Here is a 22,661-nt window from a genome sequence, read left to right as displayed (position 1 = left end):
TTACACCTCTGTTATTTGCCCTTTTTTGTAATCTTGTCATCACTGATAAGACCAGAATGGGTCACAATATGTCCAAAAGTTACAGAATTAGGCCATTTGACCAATGATTTATTACTCCGCTCAATCCGAATCTCCTGCTTTCTCCCTTTAACCTTTGACCCCTGGGCCAATCAAGAGGCTATGAACCTCCACAATAAATATTCCCAATGACTGTCTCCAAGTCTGTCTGTGGCAATAATTCCACAGTTTCACCATCCTCTGGCTAAAGAAATTAATCTTCATCCCTGTTCAAAAGGTTTGTACCTGTATTCTGAGGCTGTGTCCTCTGATCCGAAACTCCCTCACTATAGGAAACATCCTCCCCACTCTATCTAGGCCTTTCAATATGAGATCCTCCCTCATTCTTTTAAACTCCAATGAGTACAGGCTCAGACCCAACAAATGCCTCTCCTTTCTAGGATCATTCTTGTGAACTCCCTTCAGACTCTCCCCAATGCCCGAACATCCTTTTTCAGATAAAGGGCACAAAACTGCTCTGATGAATGCTCTATAAAACCTCAGCATTGCATCTTTCCTTTTACATTCTTAAGCTCTTGAAGTGAATGGCAGCATTGCACCCACTTTCCTTACCACCAGCTCAACCTGCAAGTTAACTTTGCACCTCAAATTTCTGAATTTTCTTCCTGTATAAAAAATTGTCTACACCTTTATTCCTTCTACTAAAATGCATGACCACACACTTCCCTACACTCTATTCCATCTGCCACTTCTTTTCTCATTCTCCTAATCTCTTTAAGTCCTTTTGCACACTCCCTGCTTCCCCCACTCTACCTGCCCCTCCACCTATCTTTGTATTTTCTGCAAACTAGCTGCAGAGCCATCAATTCTGTCATCCAAATCACTGACATATAATGTGAAGAGAAGTGGTTCCAATACTAGTCAGCAGCAGCCAACCAGAACCTGGAACTCTTTCCCTAACAACGTGGTGGGTATGCTCACACCACAGGATCTATAGCAGTTCAAGAAGAGATGTGACCACGACCTCCACAAGGGAAATTATGGGTGGTCTGTAAAGTTCACATTCCTTGAAGGCTCTAGATGATGTGTGAACAGAAGCACTGGCTACTGAAGATGAAAACAGAACAAAACTGATCGACCCAGGATGCATCTAGGAGTGTGTCTGAACTCACCTTTGTCTGAACTTAAGGGACATTATTTTTATGGGTATATAGACTTGCAAAATAACAGAAAGCTAGTCAGCACATCAATGTGAAACTGCAATATCAATGTTGGAAACATGCTGAAGTTCAGATGCAAGTGTATCTGGTGTCTTACTGTATTCTAGGACTTACTGTTAAGTTGCCAAGCCAAAGGATTGCTTATATTCCACATATGAGCCCTTAGCTTCTTGCCAGTCAAAGCTGATGCACACAAAATAGCTTATTCATTTGAATGGAATTGTTATTTAATTTTAAGATATTTTTGCTTGTTCACTATTTCAATCCATATTGATGTTTCCAAGTATTTACCAATAATTTCACATTTCTAAATAAATGCATTAATTTTTATTTTATTTTATCATTAAAAAAAATATTCATGTTAATTTTGAACTGTTTTGAAATTATTCAGACCATTTTATGGAAACTGAAAAGATCACTCATAATATGAACTGTCAGAAACCTATCAGGATAGTTTGTAGGCAGATCCTGCCACTTGGTTGCTGCCCACTGAAAGGTCACCATGGCAACTCCACGGCAGTGCATTAACATTTGATTAATTACAAAAATATCCCCTTTACCTACATGGTAGATATGTCTGAGATCAGAAAGCATACTTTTAAAGCAAGGAGAAATAAGCTCACAAGGGACCCAAGGAGGAAATTTTTAAACTCAGAATTTGATTGCAATCTGGACTACACTGTCTAACAAAATGCTGGAGGCAGATATCCTTACAAAATTGAAGCATCTGGACAGTAAATTCAATGTCACGGCATAGAAGGTTATAGGCCAGGTACTGGTAAATGGGATTCATATAAACATATACTTGAAGGTCAGCATGGACATGGAAGAAAGAAGTGCATGTACCCAGGCTGCATGACACAATGATTATGTTAAGTGTAAAAATAATGTTGGTGGTGACCACTAGATGCACGTTGGGATCTGTGCATGAGTCCAATAGTTTAACTATCAGAATATGCACTAAAGAGTAATTATAATTCTTGTAATATAATAGGCACTGAATGTATATTTATATATTTTACAAAAGAAAGCAATTTATTACCTTCCAAAATTAGCTGGAAGAAATTCCAGAAATGCATCATTTAAGTAGAGCTGCATTAAATTCAACAGTTGGGTGAATCCATCTGGAAGTCTGAAATAATTGGGAAAAATTGTGATTAATATTTTTAATTTATGGAAAAACTATTTAAAATAATCAGTGAGACATAAATGCAGTGTTCTTAACTCTTAACAGCCTTTACAAAATTTAACACTGGTTGTGTTGTATTTTTTCTATTTAGAAAATTATATTACGCAGTCAGAAACAACCTTCACTTAATAAATTGTTGCAGATTAAGCTACAAGCTTCAACTTCAACTATAGGGGAGTTACTTTGATCCTTAAAGTTTCTGATTGGTGTAGTTAAGTCTCTCCTATTTTTCTGTCCTATACTGATTATATTCTCCTCAGGTCCTATAGTATGAAGAAACCAAATATATTGCAATTTGCAATTAATTTGAACAAGATGAAACTGTTGGATCCAATTATTTCTGATTAATTGTTCAGCCACAAATTAAAACAACAAGCCTACATCTAGGAATTAGCATGACAGAGAAGAACAGGGTTTCCCTTCCTCCACCATTGATGCTGTCCTCACCTGCACCTCCTCCACTTGCTGCATCTTAAAAGGGCTATTCTCTTGTCCTCACATACCACCCCATGAGCCTTCATATCATTCTCCACAACTTCTGCCATCTTCAACATGCTCCTGCTCCTAAAGACATCTTTACCTTCCCCTCCACCCCCCACTCTATACTTCAATAGGGATCACTCCCTTGTTTATTTATGCCTTCCAACTAATCTCACTCCTGGCATGTATCTTTGCAAGTGACAGAAATGCTCAACTGCTGACTTGCCTCCTCCCTCACCTCCATTCAGGGCCCCAAACATTCCTTCCAGCTGAGGCATCCCTTCACCTGCTAACCTGGTGGGGCTGCCCATTGTATCTAGTGCTCCTGATGCGGTCTCACTTTTATTAGTGAGACCTTAATTAAATTGGGGGCATGCTTTTTTGAGTACCTCCACTCCATCTGCAACAAGTGGAATTTCCTGGTGGCCACCTTGTTTTCATTTCTATCCCCATTCCTGTTCTGACATCTTGGTCCATGCCCTCTTCTGCCACAGAGGCCACTCTCAGGATGGAGGAGCAACACCTCATATTCTGTCTAGGTAGCCTCCAACCTGATGGCATGAACATCGATTTCTTCTTCTGGTAATTTTATTAAAATGTTCTCCTCCCCTTCCCTCTTCTTCTATTTCCCACTCTGGCCTCTTCCCTCTTTTCCCCACCTGCCTATCATCTCTCCCTGGTGCCCCTTCATCTTCCCTTTCTCCCACAGTCCACTCTCCTCTCCTATTAGATTCTTCCTTCTCCAGCTCCCCACCTGCCTTCACCTATCACCTTGTATCCTGTCCTTCTTACCCCTCACTTTTTATTCTGGCATCTTTCCCCTTCCTTTCCAATCCTGATGAAGGGTCTCAGCCTGAAGCATTGATTGCTTATTCACTTCCATAGATGCTGCCTGACCTGCTGAGTTCCTCTAGCGCTTTGTGTGTGTTGCTCACAGAGAAGTGCTCTACCCACGGAGATCCCTGCTTGGGAAACAAGCAAAATACTCTACCTTTAATTCCTTTATCTCTCTAAGGAGTATTTCCAACTGAGTGTGAATGCATGGTCAATTAGGTTACGTACTGTGTAGATTTACCTTTTAAATAATAGCTAGAGATTTACAGGTGAATTTTTAATACTGGTTTAAGAGCATTTTTGATGCTTGAATCAATCTTACAGACATTACACAATTTGCATGGAAAGAAAAGCTGTTTGCCTTGATATTGAGTGAAGTCTCCAAATGTGTTCAATCAGAAAGTTTGTTCATTAGTCTACCACCAAGAAATTTACTACACAAGGAGTCCTTGAACATTCAAGGTTTTGGATTTATGTTCCACCACTGTTGAGCATGTAAAGAAAAATAAATTCAGGATTGGTGTGCTAGTGAGGCTGAGTAGTGGCTCATGTGGTAGGAGAAGTAATGCTGAATCGATTTTGAGGGATAATGTGAAGGCCAGCACCTGCCTAAGTGATCTGCAGCTTGTATGGCAAAACATACACCGCTGAGAACATGAAACCAGTGTACTGCATTTGTCCACTAATGCACAAATTCTTGCAATTTACAGGATGCCTCTACTTTTCAATTATGTTAATTTTTCATGGAAAATTAGATTACACAGCAAACAAAAATGTGGTTCGACATTCCTGGGAAAAAGATTCTGGTTGTCTACTGTATCTATGCCAAACTTAGCGTTCTGAGTTGGATGATCAGCCATGATCATACTGAATGGTGGTGCAGGCTCGAAGGGCCGAATGGCCTGCTCCTGCACCTATTTTCTATGTTTCTATGTTTCAATCATAATCTTCTATCAAGTCCCCCCTCAGACTCAGCTGCTCTGGAGAAACCATGCAAGCTCATTTAACTTCTCTTCATAGCACATGCTCTCTGATTTAGGCAGCATCCTAGTAAACCTCCCTGCACCCTCTCCAAAGCCTCAACATGCTTTCTGTATGGGGTGACCAGAATTCAACGCAATACTCCAGATGCAGCCTAACCAAAGTTTGATGAAGTTGCAACAGAATTGAGTCAAACTCAGTCGTTCGAGTAATAAAGGCAAGCACGCCATGCACTTTCTTTACTACCCTCTCAACTCCTACAGCTATAATACTGAACTCCTCATGATTCCCATCATCTGCTTGAAACATAGTCAGGGACGGAGTCTGATAAAGGAAGATTAACTAATGTGACCCTTTATCTAAGAGGTTTGCAGAATGGCCGATGAGTTGAGGCAGGATAAATGCTGACAAGCTGCTTCCTTTGGCTGGAGAACTCAGAATGAAAGGATATTGCTTCCTGATAGGCCAGGTGTAAACCCAAAAGAATCAGTCAAGATGTTACTGAATATGGAAGCAGGACTGAGGAGCTATGGAGAATTTTCCTGCCAGTTTCTTAAAATTTTAGGCCATATTGCAGCTAACTTTGTGGCATCATTTAACTCAGATAAGTGACTCTCTGTATAGTTGAGAATCTAACAAGGACCCAGTCATATCCTTCCAAGTACACATCTTTGTCTATACTCTAGCATTCATTCAGTTCCCCAATCTGTGCAGTTATGGCCTCTAATTCAGAACACTTGTCCAGCATTTGACTGAACATTATAGTGTAGATAAAATGTTTAAAAAAATACAGAATGCAGCACATTTCCATATTCATGAAAAAATTGCACGTCCTTTTGCTTCATTCCAAGTAGGCAGACCTCCTAACTCACTTGGAAATGGGATTAACACTGGCTTCGATGACTGATAAGTATTTACAGCATTTAATATTTTCTGGAAAATCTTGAATACCTGCAGGAAAATAAAAATAATTATATTCTGAACTGAAAGAAATGTTAATAAAAAGACACAATATTCACAAGACAGAAATATTACAATACCCATCACTTTGCTTTCTCCAAAATATATTTTCCAAAAACCATCATGTATGCATTTAAATTAGTCTTGTTGTTAGTCCTATTATCAAAAAGATAATTCAAAAAGGTAGAGTAACTGAGCCACATTTGAGGTAATTTTTAAAAAATTTACCTCTGTGTGTTCCTCCTCCCCTGACATTCTCTGTACTTTGTGAAGTGCCCATTCGTTATGGGTGGCCCAAGGTGACCAACACATGTACTATTGCTAAAACTATGCTGAGTTTTTGGAATTCTCTATAGGACAGGGACACCACCGACACAGCTGATATTTATTTACCATTCCTAACTAACTTTGAATAGAAGGTGCAAGCTGCCTTCTTGAGGTTCTGTGTCCTTGCAGTGAATGTGTCTGGACAATGTGCTGTTGACCAGTAATGCGTATGTTTCCACAGGATATCTTTACTTTTTTTAGTCTCCAAGGTTTTGGTGTTTAAGTTATGCACTACGCTTTGTAACAGTCACCTGCCTACCTTAATTACCCGAGGCGGTGGAGTTGGTGAGCTGCCTTCTTGAACTGTGCAGGGAGGGGCTTTTAGGGTCTCTGATAGAGGTCATAGGTTTGGAAGATGCAGCCTGAGAAGTCTTTGTGAGTTGCTGCGACCAGCGTGTGTCAGTGATGGAGTGCAGTAATGGTTGTGGATAAGTGTCTATCTAAGCTTCAAAATCCTTCAGTATTGTTGAAGCTCCACATCCAAGCAAGTGGAGAGTATTCCCTTGCACTCCTGAATTGAGCTTTATAGATGGTGGGCAGACCGGGGAGTTAGAAAGAACTAAAATTAAGCAGCCATCCCCTTTTCTGACCCAATGATAGAGAGAAGTTTATTGTTGGAGCAGTTCATGCCAATTGGACCTATGTAATTGTCTGGAGGCACTTGTGAAGCAGTCTCCTGGGGCTTAGGATGCTGGCCCTCTGATGGCCATTGATTTAATTGTAAAGTTTATAATTGATTAGTGGGGCAGAACTGCAGAGCTGTGTGTTGTTTCTTTGATTGTTTTCACTGTCACTGGCTTGGTGTATTTTTCATACACCGCTCACTGAACTAGAGTTGTTATGCAGGCATGATGCAAAGAATCAGGTAAAGGATTGGTTGGGCCAAGAGGTTAAAGATTGTGGAAGAATACAGTCTGCTGTTGCTGGTTGCCCATAGAAGGCAATAAATGCTGTTTTGAACTGCTGTTCACACAGGATCAGATAGCAATTGTTACAGGGGAAAAGATTTAATAGCAAACTGAAGGAAAGAATTTTATTTACACATATGGTGCATGGTATCTATGTAGAATGAACTGCCAAAAGAATTGCTTGAGGAAGATACCTTTTTAAAAACAAGAGAAAATCTGCAGATGCTCGAAATCCAAGCAATACACATAAAATGCTGGAGGACCTCAGCAGGCCAGACAGGATCTATGGAAAAGAGTACAGTGGACGTTTCGGGGTGAGGCTCTTCATCAGGTCTGGGAAAAAAAGTTATGAAGACAGAGTAAGAAAGTGGGGAGGGGAGGGGAAGAAGAAAGATAAGGTGAGAAGTGAAACCTGGAAGGCAGTGGGGGGGCGGTGAAGGGGTGAAGTAAAGAGCTGTGAAGTTGATTAGTGAAAGAGATGCAGGGCTGGAGAAGGGGGAGTTTGATAGGAGAGGACAGAAGCCCATGGAAGAAAGGAAAAGGGGAGGTGCACCAGAGGGAGATGATGGGCAGGTAAGGAGATAAGATGAGAGAGGGAAATGGGAATGGGGCATGGTGAAGGAAAGAAGGGGTACATTACCAGAAGTTTGAGAAATCGATATTCATGCATCAGGTTGGTGGCCACCCAGATGGGATATACTGCGGTGCTCCTCCAACCTGAGTGTGGCCTTATTACGAAAGCAGAGAAGGCCATGGACTGACATGTTGGAATGGGAATGGGAAGTAGAATTAAATTGGGTGGGCACTGGGAAATTACGCCTTTTCTGGCAGATGTACCGTAGGTGCACGGTGAAGCAATCTCTCAATCTGTGTCAGGTCTCACCGACATAAAGGAGGCCACACTGGAAGCACCAGGTACATTAGATGACCCCAACAGACTCGCGGGTGAGGTGTTGCCTCAAGTGAAGGGACTGTTTGGGGCCCTGAATGGTAGTGTGGGAGGTGGCGTAGCACTTGTTCCGCTTGCAAGGATAAGTGTCAGGAAGGACGAATGGACAAGGAAGTCACGTAGGGAGCGATCCCTATGGAAAGCAAGAAGTGGAGGGAAGGGAAAGATGTGCTTGGTGATGGGATCCCGCTGGAGATGGCGGAAGTTATGCAGAGTTGTGTGCTGGATGCAGGGGCTGGTGGGGTGGTAGGTGAGGACAAGGGGAACCCTATCCCTGGTGGGGTGACAGGAGGATGGGATGAGGGCAGATGTGTGTGGAATAGAAGAGATGCGGTTGAGGGCAGCATTGATGGTGGAGGAAAGGAAGCTCCTTTCTCCCAGTCTATGTCGGGTCTCACTGATGTACAGGAGGCCACACTGGGATCACTGGACGCAGTATATGATCACAAACGTCTCACAGGTGAAGTGTCACCTCACCTGGAAGGACTGTTTGGGGCCCTGAATGACCTCCCACTGGCCACCCATTTTAATTCCATTTCCCATTCCCATTCTGACATGTCAGTCCATGGCCTCATCTACTGATACAATGAGGCCACACTCAGGCTAGAGAAGCAACACCATATATTCCGTCTGGGTAGCCTCCAACCTGCTGGCATGAACATTGATTTCTCGAGCAATCAGTAATGTAGCCTTCCCCCACCCCTCCACCTTTCCCCATCCCCTTTTCCTTCTCTCACCTTATCTCCTTGCCTGCTCATCACCTCCCTCTAGTGCTCCTCTCTCCTTTTCTTTTTTCCATGGCCTTCTGTCCTCTCCTATCAGACTCCCCTTCTCCAGCCCTGTATCTCTTTCACCAATAAACTTCCCAGCTCTTTACTTCATCCCTCCCCTTCCCAGTTTCACCTAACACCTTGTGTTTCTCCCTCCCCTCCCCATCTATTAAATCTATTCATCTTTTTTTCTCCAGTTCTGCTGAAGGGTCTCAGCCCAAAACGTCGACTGTGCTCTTTCCCACAGAAGTTGCCTGACCTGCTGAGTTTCTCCAGCATTGTTTGTGTGCTGCTAAGTCCCTCCAACATTTCCTATTTCAAAATTTCCAGTATTTTTCATTGAGGGCTCCAATACATTATTCTGCTAATAAAGGAGCATTATGCAAAAGGGTATTGGGATTGATCCTATTATTTCATAGTGATTAAGGTAACAGAGTTTTGAGATTGTGTACATGCTGATTAAAAAAGTCTGGCTGATTTTCACAAGGCGAGTCATGAATATATACATTCCCATTGCAATTGTAGTTAGTCATATGGAATAGTGGGTTTACTTACAGAGCCAATAGAGCAATATTTATAGGCATTCTTAAATCTTAGAAGAATTTGTTCTTAGCATGAATGTTCCATTGCTGCCTGAACATTAATGCTGGCTGGAAAAACTAGAAAAGTCCTAAAATATGGATCAATACAACCATAAATATAGTAGTTTACACTCTTCTTTAATCTGTACCAGCGGAGAAGTTCACCTATTCACATTTGGTAAAATACCTACTCTCCACCCCTCAACTATCTTCATGAAAGCATTCACTTCCAATATAGAAAGCATGGAGGCTCACTATCTGCCAATCAGACCTTCAGATGATTATCCTATGCCCGGAAAATACACAGCATGATTTTATTTTTAGGCCCTTAAGGCTATAAACTAAGAATAATAGTCTTTGGAAATGAAGGCTTTAAAATTACTGCTTGTGTTACAGGCAAATCAGAATATTGTAGTGTTTTCCAATTACAATGATGTACCTTTTTTCAAAAAATTAAGTGGTATAATGCCTTTGAGAACAGGATCACTTTACTATCATTTTGCACTCAAGGAGCATTTACTACCATAAAGCTATTTGGCAAATCTTGATCTGCTAGTTCACAACTTTGTAATAAGAAGATGAAAATTGTATAAAACTGCACTATCATGCAAATGTAATCATCCTTCAACACATTCCTTGCATCCCCAAAAAGTGGACTGCCAATCTTTTGTTTTCTGTTAGCTATTATACCTCGAAATTTATCCCATCTGTAACACTAATGTAGTGCATATTAGCAACATTGCGCTGTAGTCTGCCCAAGAAGGTTTCTGCACTACTAAACAGAGATGAATTTCCTGACATACATTTTCAAATCATGTGCTTGAAGATGGGAAATAACTTCAGAGTAGGTGGATGGTGTGTTAGGCACGGGTTACCGGAGAAGAGATAAATATTACAAAAAACAAATGGAGCAATTCCGCAAGATGGGAAACTATGGCACTTCCACAGTATTTACCTTTTTCCTTTCCAAACTGAGCCTCTAAAAACTCATCCATGAAGGAATATATTCATGGGAAGTATATGAGGTTCTGCACTTTCTACATTTCTTTTAAATTTTCTAGGGGTATCCAAAACACAACTTTATCCCAGTCAATTTAATGGACAGATCAATTCTTCACTTCAAATACCAATGAATTCCCAGATTGAAACTTTGGACTCTGCCAGGTTAGCTCAACTCAACTAAATCTGGCTCCCAAATATTTTACTCAGTGTGTTGTGTCTTTAAAAAAACACATAATTTCAATCCCTTACAGTTACAAACTGCGAAAACTAGATCACCACAGTTCTGAAAATCACTCGGGATAGATTGTTGATAAGCTAACACCAAAGGGGTGACTACATTGGTGACATAATAATAATCAATTGTTGACCTGCACAGTATCATGAGCTACAGAAAAGGAAACAGTTTAGCAATAAATGTAATTTCACTGGACAAGCATCCAGTTACAGTTGAAACATATTAAAAGTAAAATACTATGTCAAAATATACGTTTTATTCTTACCATTTTTGCTGATGTCCAGTTCTCGTAGATTCACCAAGCTGGCGATGCTGGTGGGCAGATTGGAAAGATCATTGTCTGGCACACTTAGTTTGCGGAGGGCTTGGCAGTTGAACAATTGCTGTAACATTGAAAAACAAATTACATTGGATGTTTCTCTTTCTCTGCTCTTTAAAGTTGAATTCCATCATTAATTATCTCCATGGATGCTAGTAGTGCTACTAAAGCAACTTCAAAATGAATTTTCAGAATGATCCGTTGGAATTTTTTGTGATGGATTATACTCATGACAATGTTTATCAAAGAAACTTCCTTTTCCTTACATAGTAAACAGAAAAAGAAACATTGTTTTCAGTATAGGATAGAAATAAAGCTTTGATGCAGGTTGCTTGATGTTCCTATACCAGAGATATTATTGACATAAAATTCTTTGAAGTCAACTTATGTTTTAATTTGCAATGGGAACATAAAAAGGAGGTGCTACAATCATTATATTTAACAAAGTTTCAATGTGTTATTGCATAATATACCTAAAAATGGACAGTGAAAATCTACTTTAATATAAACTTTTGTACTATGGCACCTTAAGGTATTGTGGCGACCCACTTTCTGGCACCCACGAACCGGCTCACGAAACAGCGCGCGCAGGCAGAGGGCCGGCAGCAAAAAGGGCACCAGGCCATCTTCACCAGCGGGGGAAAATCCCGCGCGCAGAAAGGGTCTGGGAATATACATTCCCCACAGGAGTCCCGCACAGGGAGGGCGGGAACGGGAAGGCTTTAAAGCGGGCCGCGAAGTTTGAATAAATCTCTTTCATCGCAACTCTAACTCACCGACTCCGTGTGGTTATTCTAGCGCTGTGTGTAGCACATCGCTACAATTGGTGACCCCGACGGCCCAAACGATATTTGGACCAGAGATGACTGACGCTGCATCTGTTCACGCAGTTTCATTAAAACTGCCAAGCTTCTGGACGCTGCGACCTCATTTATGGTTCGAACAAGCAGAAGCACAATTCCACATTCGGCAGATAACCTCGGAGTCCACTCGCTACTACTATGTGCTGAGCTCTCTCGACCAGGAGACAGCTGCACAAGTTGAGGAGTTTATACAGTCGCCCCCAGAGGACGGCAAATACACAGCATTCAAAGCCCTGCTCATAAGGACTTTCGGACTCTCACGGCGCGAACGAGCACGCCACTTAATGCACCTGGATGGTTTGGGAGACAGGCCGCCGTCAGCATTAATGAACGAGATGCTGGCCCTGGCTGAAGGACACAAACCCTGCCTCATGTTTGAGCAGGCGTTCCTAGAGCAACTGCCCGAGGACATATGCCTGCTGCTGTCCGACGCAGATTTCAGCAACCCCCGGGAGGTGGCAGCCCGAGCAGATGTGCTGTGGAATGCCAAGAAAGAGAGAGGGGCATCCGTCGCACAGATCACCAAGCCGCGTGCCCAACGACAGACCAGACCAGGCCCGGCAGCAGAGCCTACAAAACCCGGCGACGGGAGTGAGGAGCCCAACGAAGAATGGTGTTCCTACCACCAGTGGTGGGGCACGGAGGCCCACCGCTGCAGACCGCCCTGCAAATTCCTGGGAAACGCCAGGGCCATCCGCCGCCGATCGCTACGGCGGCTGGCCATCAGGACAGCCTCCTGTACGTCTAGGACAAGCAGTCGGGACGCCGCTTTTTGGTCGACACCGGAGCGGAGATCAGCGTCTTACCTCCAATGAGTTACGACACCCGCAACAGAGAACCGGGACCCACCCTGAAGGCCGCTAATGGTAGCACAATACCAACCTACGACACCCGCACGGTGCGGCTACAGTTCAGCTCCAGCTGGTTCACGTGGGACTTCACACTGGCCACCGTGGCCCAACCACTGCTGGGGGCAGATTTTCTACGAGCCCACAGCCTGCTGGTCGACTTGCAAGGGAAGTGATTAGTCCACGCCAAGACTTTTCAAACGTTCTCCCTGGGTGAAGCACAGTTGCCAGCCCCACACCTGGACTCCATCACGCTGTCCGACGATGAATTCACCAGGGTCCTGGCGGATTTCCCATCAGTACTGACACCGCAGTTCACGGCAGCCATGCCCAGACACGGAGTACAGCACCACATCCCGACCCAGGGACCACCTGTCCACACCCATGCTCGAAGGCTTCCCCCGGACAAGCTCCGACTGGCGAAGGAGGAGTTCAAGAAGATGGAGGAATTAGGGATCATATGACGGTCCGACAGCCCATGGGCCTCCCCCCTTCACATGGTGCCCAAGGCAACGGGGGGCTGGAGACCATGCGGTGACTACCGCAGACTGAACGAGGCTACAACGCCAGACCGCTACCCTGTGCCGCACATTCAAGACTTCGCAGCAAACCTACACGGCGCAAGGATCTCTTCCAAGGTAGACCTCGTCCGGGGATACCATCAAATCCCTGTACATCTGGACGACATCCCCAAAACAGCACTTATCACCCCATTCAGACTTTTCGAATTCCTCCGAATGCCGTTTGGTCTAAAGAATGCCGCACAGACTTTCCAGCGGCTAATGGACGTGGTGGGATGCGACCTGGACTTTGCATTCATCTATTTGGACGACATCCTCATAGCCAGCAGTAGTCGGCAGGAGCATCTGTCCCACCTCCGCCAGCTCTACTCCCGCCTGAGTGAATTCGGCCTTACAATCAATCCAGCCAAATGCCAGTTCGGACTCGACACCATCGACTTCCTGGGCCACAGGATTACTAAAGACGGGGCAACCCCGCTGCCCGCCAAGGTAGACGCGGTCCGCCACTTCCCCCGACCCAACACAATCAAAGGCTTGCAGGAATTCGTGGGTATGGTGAATTTCTACCACCGTTTCCTCCCCTCAGCAGCCCGAACCATGCGCCCCTTGTTCACTCTAATGTCGGGTAAGGGCAAGGATGTTACCTGGAACGAAGAGGCCGCAACCGCTTTCGTTAAAACCAAAGAAGCCTTGGCAAACGCCGCGATGCTAGTGCACCCCAGAATGGATGTTCCTACTGCCCTCACGGTGGACGCATCCAACACAGCAGTCGATGGAGTGCTGGAACAACTCATCGAGGGTCGCTGGCAACCCCTGGCGTTCTTCAGCAAACACCTACGACCACCCGAACTCAAATACAGTGCTTTCGACCGGGAGCTATTGGCACTATACCTGGCAATCCGGCATTTCAGGTACTACTTAGAAGGTAGGCCCTTCACCGCGTTCACCGACCACAAACCGCTTACCTTTGCGTTCACTAAGGTGTCCGACCCCTGGTCGTCCCACCAGCAGCGACATCTGTCCTACATCTCCGAGTACACGACGGACATCCGGCATGTCTCTGGAAAGAACAATGTCGTGGCAGACGCACTTTCCAGACCTACCATACAGGCCCTGTCCCAGGGGGTGGACTATGCAGCGCTGGCAGAGGCACAGCAGGCAGACGCTGAGATCCCCAGTTACAGGACTGCAGTCTCCGGTTTGCAGCTCCAAGACCTCCCCATAGGCCCAGGTGAGAGGACCCTACTATGTGACGTAGCTACTGGCCAACCCCGCCCCGTCGTCCCAGCAGCCTGGCGCTGGCGGGTGTTCAAATCCATTTACAACTTAGCGCACCCCTCCATCAGGACAACTGTCCGGCTGGTCTCCAACAGGTTCGTGTGGCATGGACTTTGTAAACAGGTCAGTGAATGGGCCAAAACGTGTATGCAGTGCCAAACGGCCAAGGTGCAGCAGCACACCAAGGCTCCACCGCAGCGGTTCGAACCCACCCGCCGGAGGTTCGACCACATCCATGTGGATATCGTGGGGCCCCTGCCAGTGTCACGAGGAGCGCGGTACCTACTAACTATGATAGACCGGTTCACCAGATGGCCAGAGGCAGTCCCGCTCAGCGACACCACCTCCGAATCCTGCGCCCGAGCACTGATCGCAACCTGGGTAGCATGCTTTGGGGTACCGGCCCACATTACCTCCGACAGGGGCGCCCAGTTCACCTCCAGCCTGTGGTCGGCTATGGCCAGACTTTTAGGAACACAGCTACACCACACAACTGCCTACCACCCACAGTCGAACGGACTAGTGGAGCGCTTCCACCGTCACCTGAAATCAGCTCTCATGGCCCGCCTGGAGGGGCCTAACTGGGTGGAGGAACTTCCCTGGGTCCTGCTCGGAATCCGCACGGCGCCCAAAGAGGATCTACACACCTCGTCGGCCGAGTTGGTGTACGGCGCGCCCCTGGTCGTCCCAGGAGAGTTCATACCAGCCCCAAGGGGGCAAGAGGAAGAACCCACAGCAGTCCTGGACAGACTACGAGAGAGGCTCAGTACCCTGGCCCCCATACCCACTTCACAGCACGGACAGAGCCCGATCTGCGTACCCAAAGACCTGCAGAACTGTAAGTTTCTTTTTGTACGACGGGGTGGACACCGGGCACCGCTACAGCGGCCCTACGAGGGGCCGTTTAAGGTGATCAGGAACAACGGGTCCACGTTCGTGCTGGGCATTGGGGGGAGAGAGGAGGTTTTCACGGTGGACCGACTCAAACTGGCCCATGTGGACTTGGCGCAACCGGTCCAGGCTCAGGCACTGCGGCGCAGGGGCAGACCTCCCAAACAGAGGCCGATCCAGACTGTGGACATTGGGGGAGGTATCACCGGTTCTGGGGGGGGGGGGTTATGTGGCGACCCACTTTCTGGCACCCACGAACCAGCTCACGAAACAGCGCGCGCAGGCAGAGGGCCGGCAGCAAAAAGGGCGCCAGGCCATCTTCACCAGCAGGGGGAAAATCCCGTGCGCAGAAAGGGTCTGGGAATATACATTCCCCACAGTAGTCCTGCCCAGGGAGGGCTGGAACGGGAAGGCTTTAAAGCGGGCCGTGATGTTTGAATAAATCCCTTTCATCGCAACTCTAACTCACCGACTCCGTGTGGTTATTCTAGCGCTGTGTGTAGCACATCGCTACAGTATGTTATAAAATGATTAATTCAGATAGCGACACACACTATTACATGACTTTGGTTGTACACAGTTTAATTATATAAGCAGTAAATTATTGAATTATGAATAACTTGTTTTTACTGATGGTTAAGGGATAGTTGTTGACTTAGACCAGAAATATTTCACAAGGTCATAACCTATCTTTGAATGAAGAATGTCTAATAGTCATTTGATCTTATTTTTCTAGAACACTGGCCAGCCCTGAAATTAACACAGAGAAAAAAAAACTGTGCCCCTTTTGATACAAAAATGGTGTACAGTATTAAGCATGATTTTGGGCACATTTTGAAGTCTTTGTACACACCTTCCATGGAAATTCCATCCTTCACAAACTAGACTAGGCAGTTCATCCTGATACTAATACTATTTCCCCATCAAAGCTGGCACAAATAATGATAACACTGAAGTGTGAAGTATGTATTAATTAGCTACTGACAGAAAATGGATCAAACGATAGTGACTTACAGACTTGCCTTATTAATTCACTGTTCAACAAGGAGTGAACAACGTGTAATTTAAACTGTATCCCCAGGATATCATTCTTCAGAGTTAAGTTTTATTCATTTAAATGTTTTTGCTGGTAGTCCTGGAAACAGATTAAACTTTCTGTGGACGATAAATGCAGTCCACATTTTCCTCACTGGCTGTGCGCTGACAGTGGGACATAGGCACAAGGTGTGATCATCTTGTTCCAGTCTTATAGCAGGTTGCCCTTGTGAGATTTTGATGCTGGTGCTGCCTGTTCCCCAAATTCTCCTCAGCCAACCACATCCCATTGTTTGACTCATCTCTACAGCAAATGACTGCTGCTATCTACCAAGCAAGTGACAGTGATTGTGAAAGTCACAGGTGAGGCTTTAAAGTATTTTTTTTAAAGCCACAAACCATGAATACAATTTCTCAAAAGATTCTCCAAATTTTGTGATACTTTAGTAACTTCTTCTTAAGCATTAGAGCCAGACACAGCTCCTGCCCAGTATTTTACATATGTGAAAGTCTGATCTCTAGGCACCTTTTCCATAATTGCACTATTTACGTGCTTTTTATATATACAAAGATTAGTGTTCTGGCCAACACCATTCATCTTAGAGTCCAGTTGCTGAGTGGACAATATTTATATAACTTTCTTGACATCTTTCTTAAATGGGCTGTTTCCTGTGATAGAGAAATCTACAATAAAGGGACATAAAACCAAATATAAGAGGATCAAGAAGATAAAGCAGTGGAACCATTTTACATGAGGATTAGACGATTTTGACTGCATGTGTCTGACATAGAAATCATGAAATTGTTTTGAGAAGGTTGGGATATCATTAATAATCATTAGTGGCTGAATGACGAGACTACTACAGAGATAGGAATCAAAGTAGGAGTAAGCCATGGATGCAAACTCCAATATTTAATGAGATCATAGCTTATCACTTACCTTAATACCACCACTGTTGCTGGACATCTCAAAGGTGGTGATGAATCACATTACCTGAACAATATAGGACACCTGACTGAGTGGTGCTGCAACATAACCTCCAGCTCAACATTAGTAAAGTAAAGGAGCTGACTGTTGATTTCAGGAAAGGGAAGGAGGGCGAGTATACATTGGGAGATCAGTAGCGGAAAGAGTCAGCAGCTTCACATTCTTGGGTATTAACATATCAGATAAACTGTCCTGGCCCAGCACATAGATGTAATCACTAGAATGATGCACCAGCATCTTTACTTCCTTAGGAGAATGAGGATGTTGGACTTGTCAACGATCATTTAAACAAACTTCGACATGTGTACTGTTGAAAGTATCTTGACTTTGCATTCAAATGTGCAGGAATGTAAGACGCTGCAGAGAGTCATGAACTAGGCCCAATACACAGACACATCCTCCCTATCATCAGTAATAACTACAGGAGATGCTACCTCAAGAAGGCACTGCCAAAGATTCCCATGATCTGGGGCATGCCATCTTTTTCCAGCCACCAGCAACCCGAAGTACAGAAGCCTGAAGTCCCACACCATCAGCTTCAAGAACAGCTATTTCCCTTCAACCATTCAGTTACTGAGCTAACTAGCAAAACCCCAATACCTTCAGTTCGGCAACACTATTACCACCACAATCACTTTCCACTAAAATGGTCTCCTTATTGCTCTGAGTTCATTCTGGTAAAAACTGTGTATGCTTTACACTTAGTGAATGTTTTGCTTGTGAACGCTGCTTATATGAAGCTATGTGCTCGTGATGCTGCTGCAAGTTTTACTTTGCAAATATACATACATATGCTTGTGCATATGAGTAAAAACTCAACTTTGATTTAGAGAAATAACAATAACATCAAATGGAGCAATAATTCTTCACCTACATTATAATAGTGATTACACTTCAAAATTAATTTGTTGATTTTGATTCATCAGAACATCTTGAGATCCTTTATTTTTATACTGTTTATTTATTTCATAGTTTATAGCTATTTTTACGTCTTTGCATTGTACTGTTGCTGCTAAAGGCAATAAATTTCATGACATATAAGTAAGTGATAAACCTGATTTTTGTAATTCTATAAATCACTGCAAACTTTCTTTATAAAATACTATCATGTATGCACAATCAATAGGAAGAGCTTCCATCAACTTACAGCCAACATATTCTTTTTAGAAGATCGTTGGAGAAAATTGTCAATTGCAACATGCTAATCAAAGTTTCTTCAATATTTCAGCACTACAGATGTTTCTGGTGTGCGGTGAAAGTGCTGCAGGTGGATGCTGGTTAGAGTAGCATGGGAAATGGTGTAGGGGTTGTGATCAGATGGGGATGCAAGTGTCAAGATCGTTATCAGGTCATGAATGTGTCAGATCGTGACTTCTGGGTAAGGAGGAAGTTGAGGGGCCCAAATGGGAGCAGTATGAAAGATAATTTTTATACAATATACTGTATTCATTATATATAGTAAATACAATTTGGAAATGTCCATTTATATTGTACCAACACATTAATATATTGCATTTCAACTTGTCAATGACACTCACATTTCCTTCTAACAATGCCCATTGAAGCATTTGAAAGGCCGTTACACATGGCCCAGCCCTGCAGCGTCCAGCGATGACAGGACCCTAGACGATGGTCCTCCACTTGATCCTGCAATGGGTTATCCAAGCTGCAAGGTTTCCCCCAGCACATAGCCTAGCACCTTGGAAAATGCCAGTGAGCAATACTTACTTGTGCACACTTCATTACTCTGAAACACTAGCAAGTTTCCGGCATAACAAGTGCATCTTGTATTGAATCGATGATATTCCAGGTGCAGTTGATGTTCGGCTCAGTACGCATCCCTTGGAAAAACCCCTACAGCACAGAATCTTTTGCTGCACAGATGCAAGGGCTACTGCATCCATTTCCAGAATTTCTGGCACGGTTCATGAGGATGTGATTGATTAATCCATCTGCATGGCAGCAATCTCAACAACACTGTGATAGGTTTGATGCCCTGAATAAGCACACAAAGGCAATAACCCTTTTTACTTAGTGAGGTTTGATGCTTGATTGCAAGCTCTGGCAGAGAGGCATTCTGCCACATAACCTTGGCAATTTGCTTGAGAAACCATCCCACAGTATCCCATCATCACCTTTGATTGAGTTATAGAACACCACAGCACACAAACAGGCCCTTCAGCCCATCTAATCCTTGCAGAACTACTAATCTGCCTATTCCCATCAACCTGCACCTGGTCCATACCCCTCTATAAACCTCCCATCCATGTACCGACCCTAATTTCTTTCAAATGTTGAAATCGAACCCAAATCCATCACTTGCACTGGCTGCTCATTCCACACTCTCACCACCCCCTTAGTGAAGAAGTTTGTTCTCATGTCCCTTTAAACATTCTACCTTTCACATTTAACCCATAACCTCTAGTCCTAGGCTCACCCACTCTCAGTGGAAAAAGCCTGCTTGCAATTACCCTGTCTATAACCCTCTTAATTTTACATACTTTCATCAAATATCCTGTCATTGTCCTACACACCAGGGAATAAAGTCGTAATCTTTTCAACCTTTCCCTGTAACCCAGGTCCTCAAGTCCTGGAAACAGCCTTGTAAAATTTCTCTGCACTCTTTCAAACTTTTTGACAACTTTTTGACATTCCTGCATGTAGGTGACCAAAACTGAACACAATACTCAAAGTAGGCCTCAGCAATGTCTTATACAACTTCAACATAACATCCCAACTCCTGTACCAAATACTTTGATTTATGGAGGTTAATGTGTCAAAAGGTTTCTTTACAACGTTATCTATCGTGACACCACTTGCAAGGAATTATGAATCTGTATTCCCAGATCCCTCTGTTCTACCTCTCTCTTGTGTCCCATCACTCACAGTGCAAGTCCTATCCTGGTTTGACTTCCCAAAGTGCAATACTTCATACTTGTTTGCTTTCAATTCCATCTTCCATTTTTCAACTCCTTTCCAGTTGGTCCAGATCCTGCTGCAAGTTTTGATAGTCTTCCTCGCTGCCCACTACACCCTCAATCTTGGTGTCATCAGCAAATTTGCTGATCCAGTTTACCACATTATCATCCAGATCTTTGATACAGATGACAAACAACAATGGACCCAGAACTGATCCCTGCAGTACACGACTAGTCACAGGCCTCCAGTCAGAGAGTCAAACATTTAGCTTTTCCCATGAATTCAATGTCTAACCCAATTTACTACTTCACCTTGAATGCTAAGAGACTCAACGCTCTTGACTAACTCCTATGCAGGATCTTGTCAAAGACCGTACAAATACCAACCACTGCTTTGCCTTTAAAAATGTTTCTGGTAACTTCCTATAAACTCTATAAGTTTGGCTCAACATGACCTACATGCAAAAAGCCATGATGCCTAACCCTAATCAATCCTTTTCTATCCAAATTCCTATATATTGATCAGTTAAAATACCATCCAATAACTTATCCACTACTGATTTCAGGCTCACTGGCTTATAATTTCCTAGGTTATTCTTAGAGCAGTTCTCCCTATCCACTGCACTTCATTTATGGCTATGGAGAAATCTCTGCCTAAACATCATCTGGATATAACCTGTAGCACCAGAGGTTCCAACACATTAGACCACCGTCATACTAAGATAAGAAATGGCTATGACTCCATGTCCTGATGGAATTTCAGGAAATCTGATCACTTGGCTGTCCTTCTCCAACTGGCATTCAGGCAAAGGCTAAAGAGCAAGGCTCCAGAGATAAGGACATCAAACAGGTGGTCATGGGAGGCAGAGGAGTGGCTACAGGATGGCTTTGAGTTGGTGAACAGGGCCATGTTCAAGTACTCATCTGTGAATCTGAATGAATACACCATGAATGTCAAGGACTTTATAAAAACAGTTGTAGATGAGTGTGTTCCCGCAAGATCATTTAGTCTTCCCCAACCAGAAGCCCTGGATGAACCATGAGATTTGCAATCCGCTGAGGGCCTGATCAGAGGGATTCAAGTCTGGTGACCAAGCAAGTTACAAGAGGTATAGGTATGATCTCCAGAAAGCCACCTCACGGGTGAGGTGGCAATTCGAGACTCAGATTGAAACAATGAAGGAAGCTCGACAGTTGTGGCAGGACTTGAATATTATCACTTCTTATCAAGTTAAATCAAGCATGCTTCATTTCCAGATGAGATCAATGCCTTCTATGCTTGGTTTGAGCATCACAAACTCCCAAGCCCCAGATAACCCAGTGTTTTCAGCCCCTAAGGCTGATGTTCAGGGTGAACCCATGAAAAGCACCTGTCCCAGGTAGGGTACCTGGCCAAGTACTGATGATCTGTGCTGATCAACTGGCCGGAGTGTTCACTGAGATCTTTAACCTCTTGCTTCAGTCTGAGGTATATACCTGATTCAAGCAAGCTTCACTTATATGGTCCCTAAGAAGAATGTGATAACCTGCTTCAATGACTATCATCCAGTAACCTGCCTCAATGATTAACAACCACTGTGATGAAGTATTTTGAGAGGTTGTTGATGAAACATACCAACTCTTGCCTGAAAGCGACTTGGATCTGCTCCAATTTGCCTACCCTTATAACAGGTCCACAGCAGATACCAACTCGTTGCCTCTTTACTCAACCCTGGAACATCTGGACAGTAAAGGTACGTACATCAGGATGCTCTTTATTGACGACAGCTCGGCATTCAATACCATCATCTCCTCAAAACTAATCAATAAGTTTCAAGACTTTAGCCCCGCCGTGCAATTAGATCATCGATTTCCTCACTTGCAAGCCCCACTCAGTTCAAATTGGCAACAACATCTCCTCCACATTCTCCATCAGCACCATAAGGCTGCATGCTTAGCCCCTTGCTCTATTTGCCTTACACTTACGTCTGTGTGGCTAAAGATAGCTCCAATCCCATAACATCCTTAATGCTGATAACACCGCTGTTGTAGGTAGAATCAGAGGTGTTTGCAAATTAGTGTACGGGAGGGAGATTGAAAATCTGTCTGAGTGGTGCCACAACAACAACCTCTCACTTAATGTCAGCAAGACCAAGGAGATGATTATTGACTGCAGGAGGAGGAAATCAAAGGTCCATGAGCCAGTCCTCATTGGAGGATTAGAAGTGGAGAGGGTCAACAAATTTAAATTATTTGGTGTTATCATATCCGATGACCTGTCCTGGGCCCAACACGTGAGTGCCATTAAGTAGAAACCATGGCAGCACCTCCACTTCCTTAGGAGTTAGTGAAGATTTGGTATGACATCTAAAACTTGGACAAACTTCTATAGATGTGTGGTAGAGCGTATATTGACTGGCTTCATCAGAGCCTGGTATCCTACAAAAAGTAATGGATATGGTGCAGTCCATCACGGGTGAAGTGCTCCTCACCATTGAGCACAGCTGTATCGAGTGTTGTTGCCGGAAAGCAGCATCCATCTTCATGGACCCCCACCACCTAGGCCA

At 44.1% G+C, this 22,661-nt stretch overlaps 1 protein-coding gene across 19 annotated transcripts in view; it reads right to left on the bottom strand.

Moving 5' to 3' along the window:
• The window catches only part of lrrc7 (leucine rich repeat containing 7), a 661,225-nt gene that overhangs the window by 251,885 nt on the left and 386,679 nt on the right, over positions 1-22,661 (bottom strand). For all 19 annotated transcript variants that reach the window (XM_063064200.1, XM_063064198.1, XM_063064201.1 and 16 more), the window contains 3 exons: positions 10,720-10,837; positions 5,595-5,673; positions 2,281-2,370 (listed from right to left, as the gene is read on the bottom strand). In XM_063064200.1, coding sequence (XP_062920270.1) covers positions 2,281-2,370; positions 5,595-5,673; positions 10,720-10,837 — 287 coding nt within the window. The remainder of the gene's footprint in view (positions 1-2,280; positions 2,371-5,594; positions 5,674-10,719; positions 10,838-22,661) is intronic.

Source organism: Mobula hypostoma, chromosome 12, assembly GCF_963921235.1.
Source record: "Mobula hypostoma chromosome 12, sMobHyp1.1, whole genome shotgun sequence".
Classification (NCBI taxonomy): domain Eukaryota; kingdom Metazoa; phylum Chordata; class Chondrichthyes; order Myliobatiformes; family Myliobatidae; genus Mobula; species Mobula hypostoma.
This window is presented reverse-complemented; position numbering and strand designations above follow the sequence as displayed.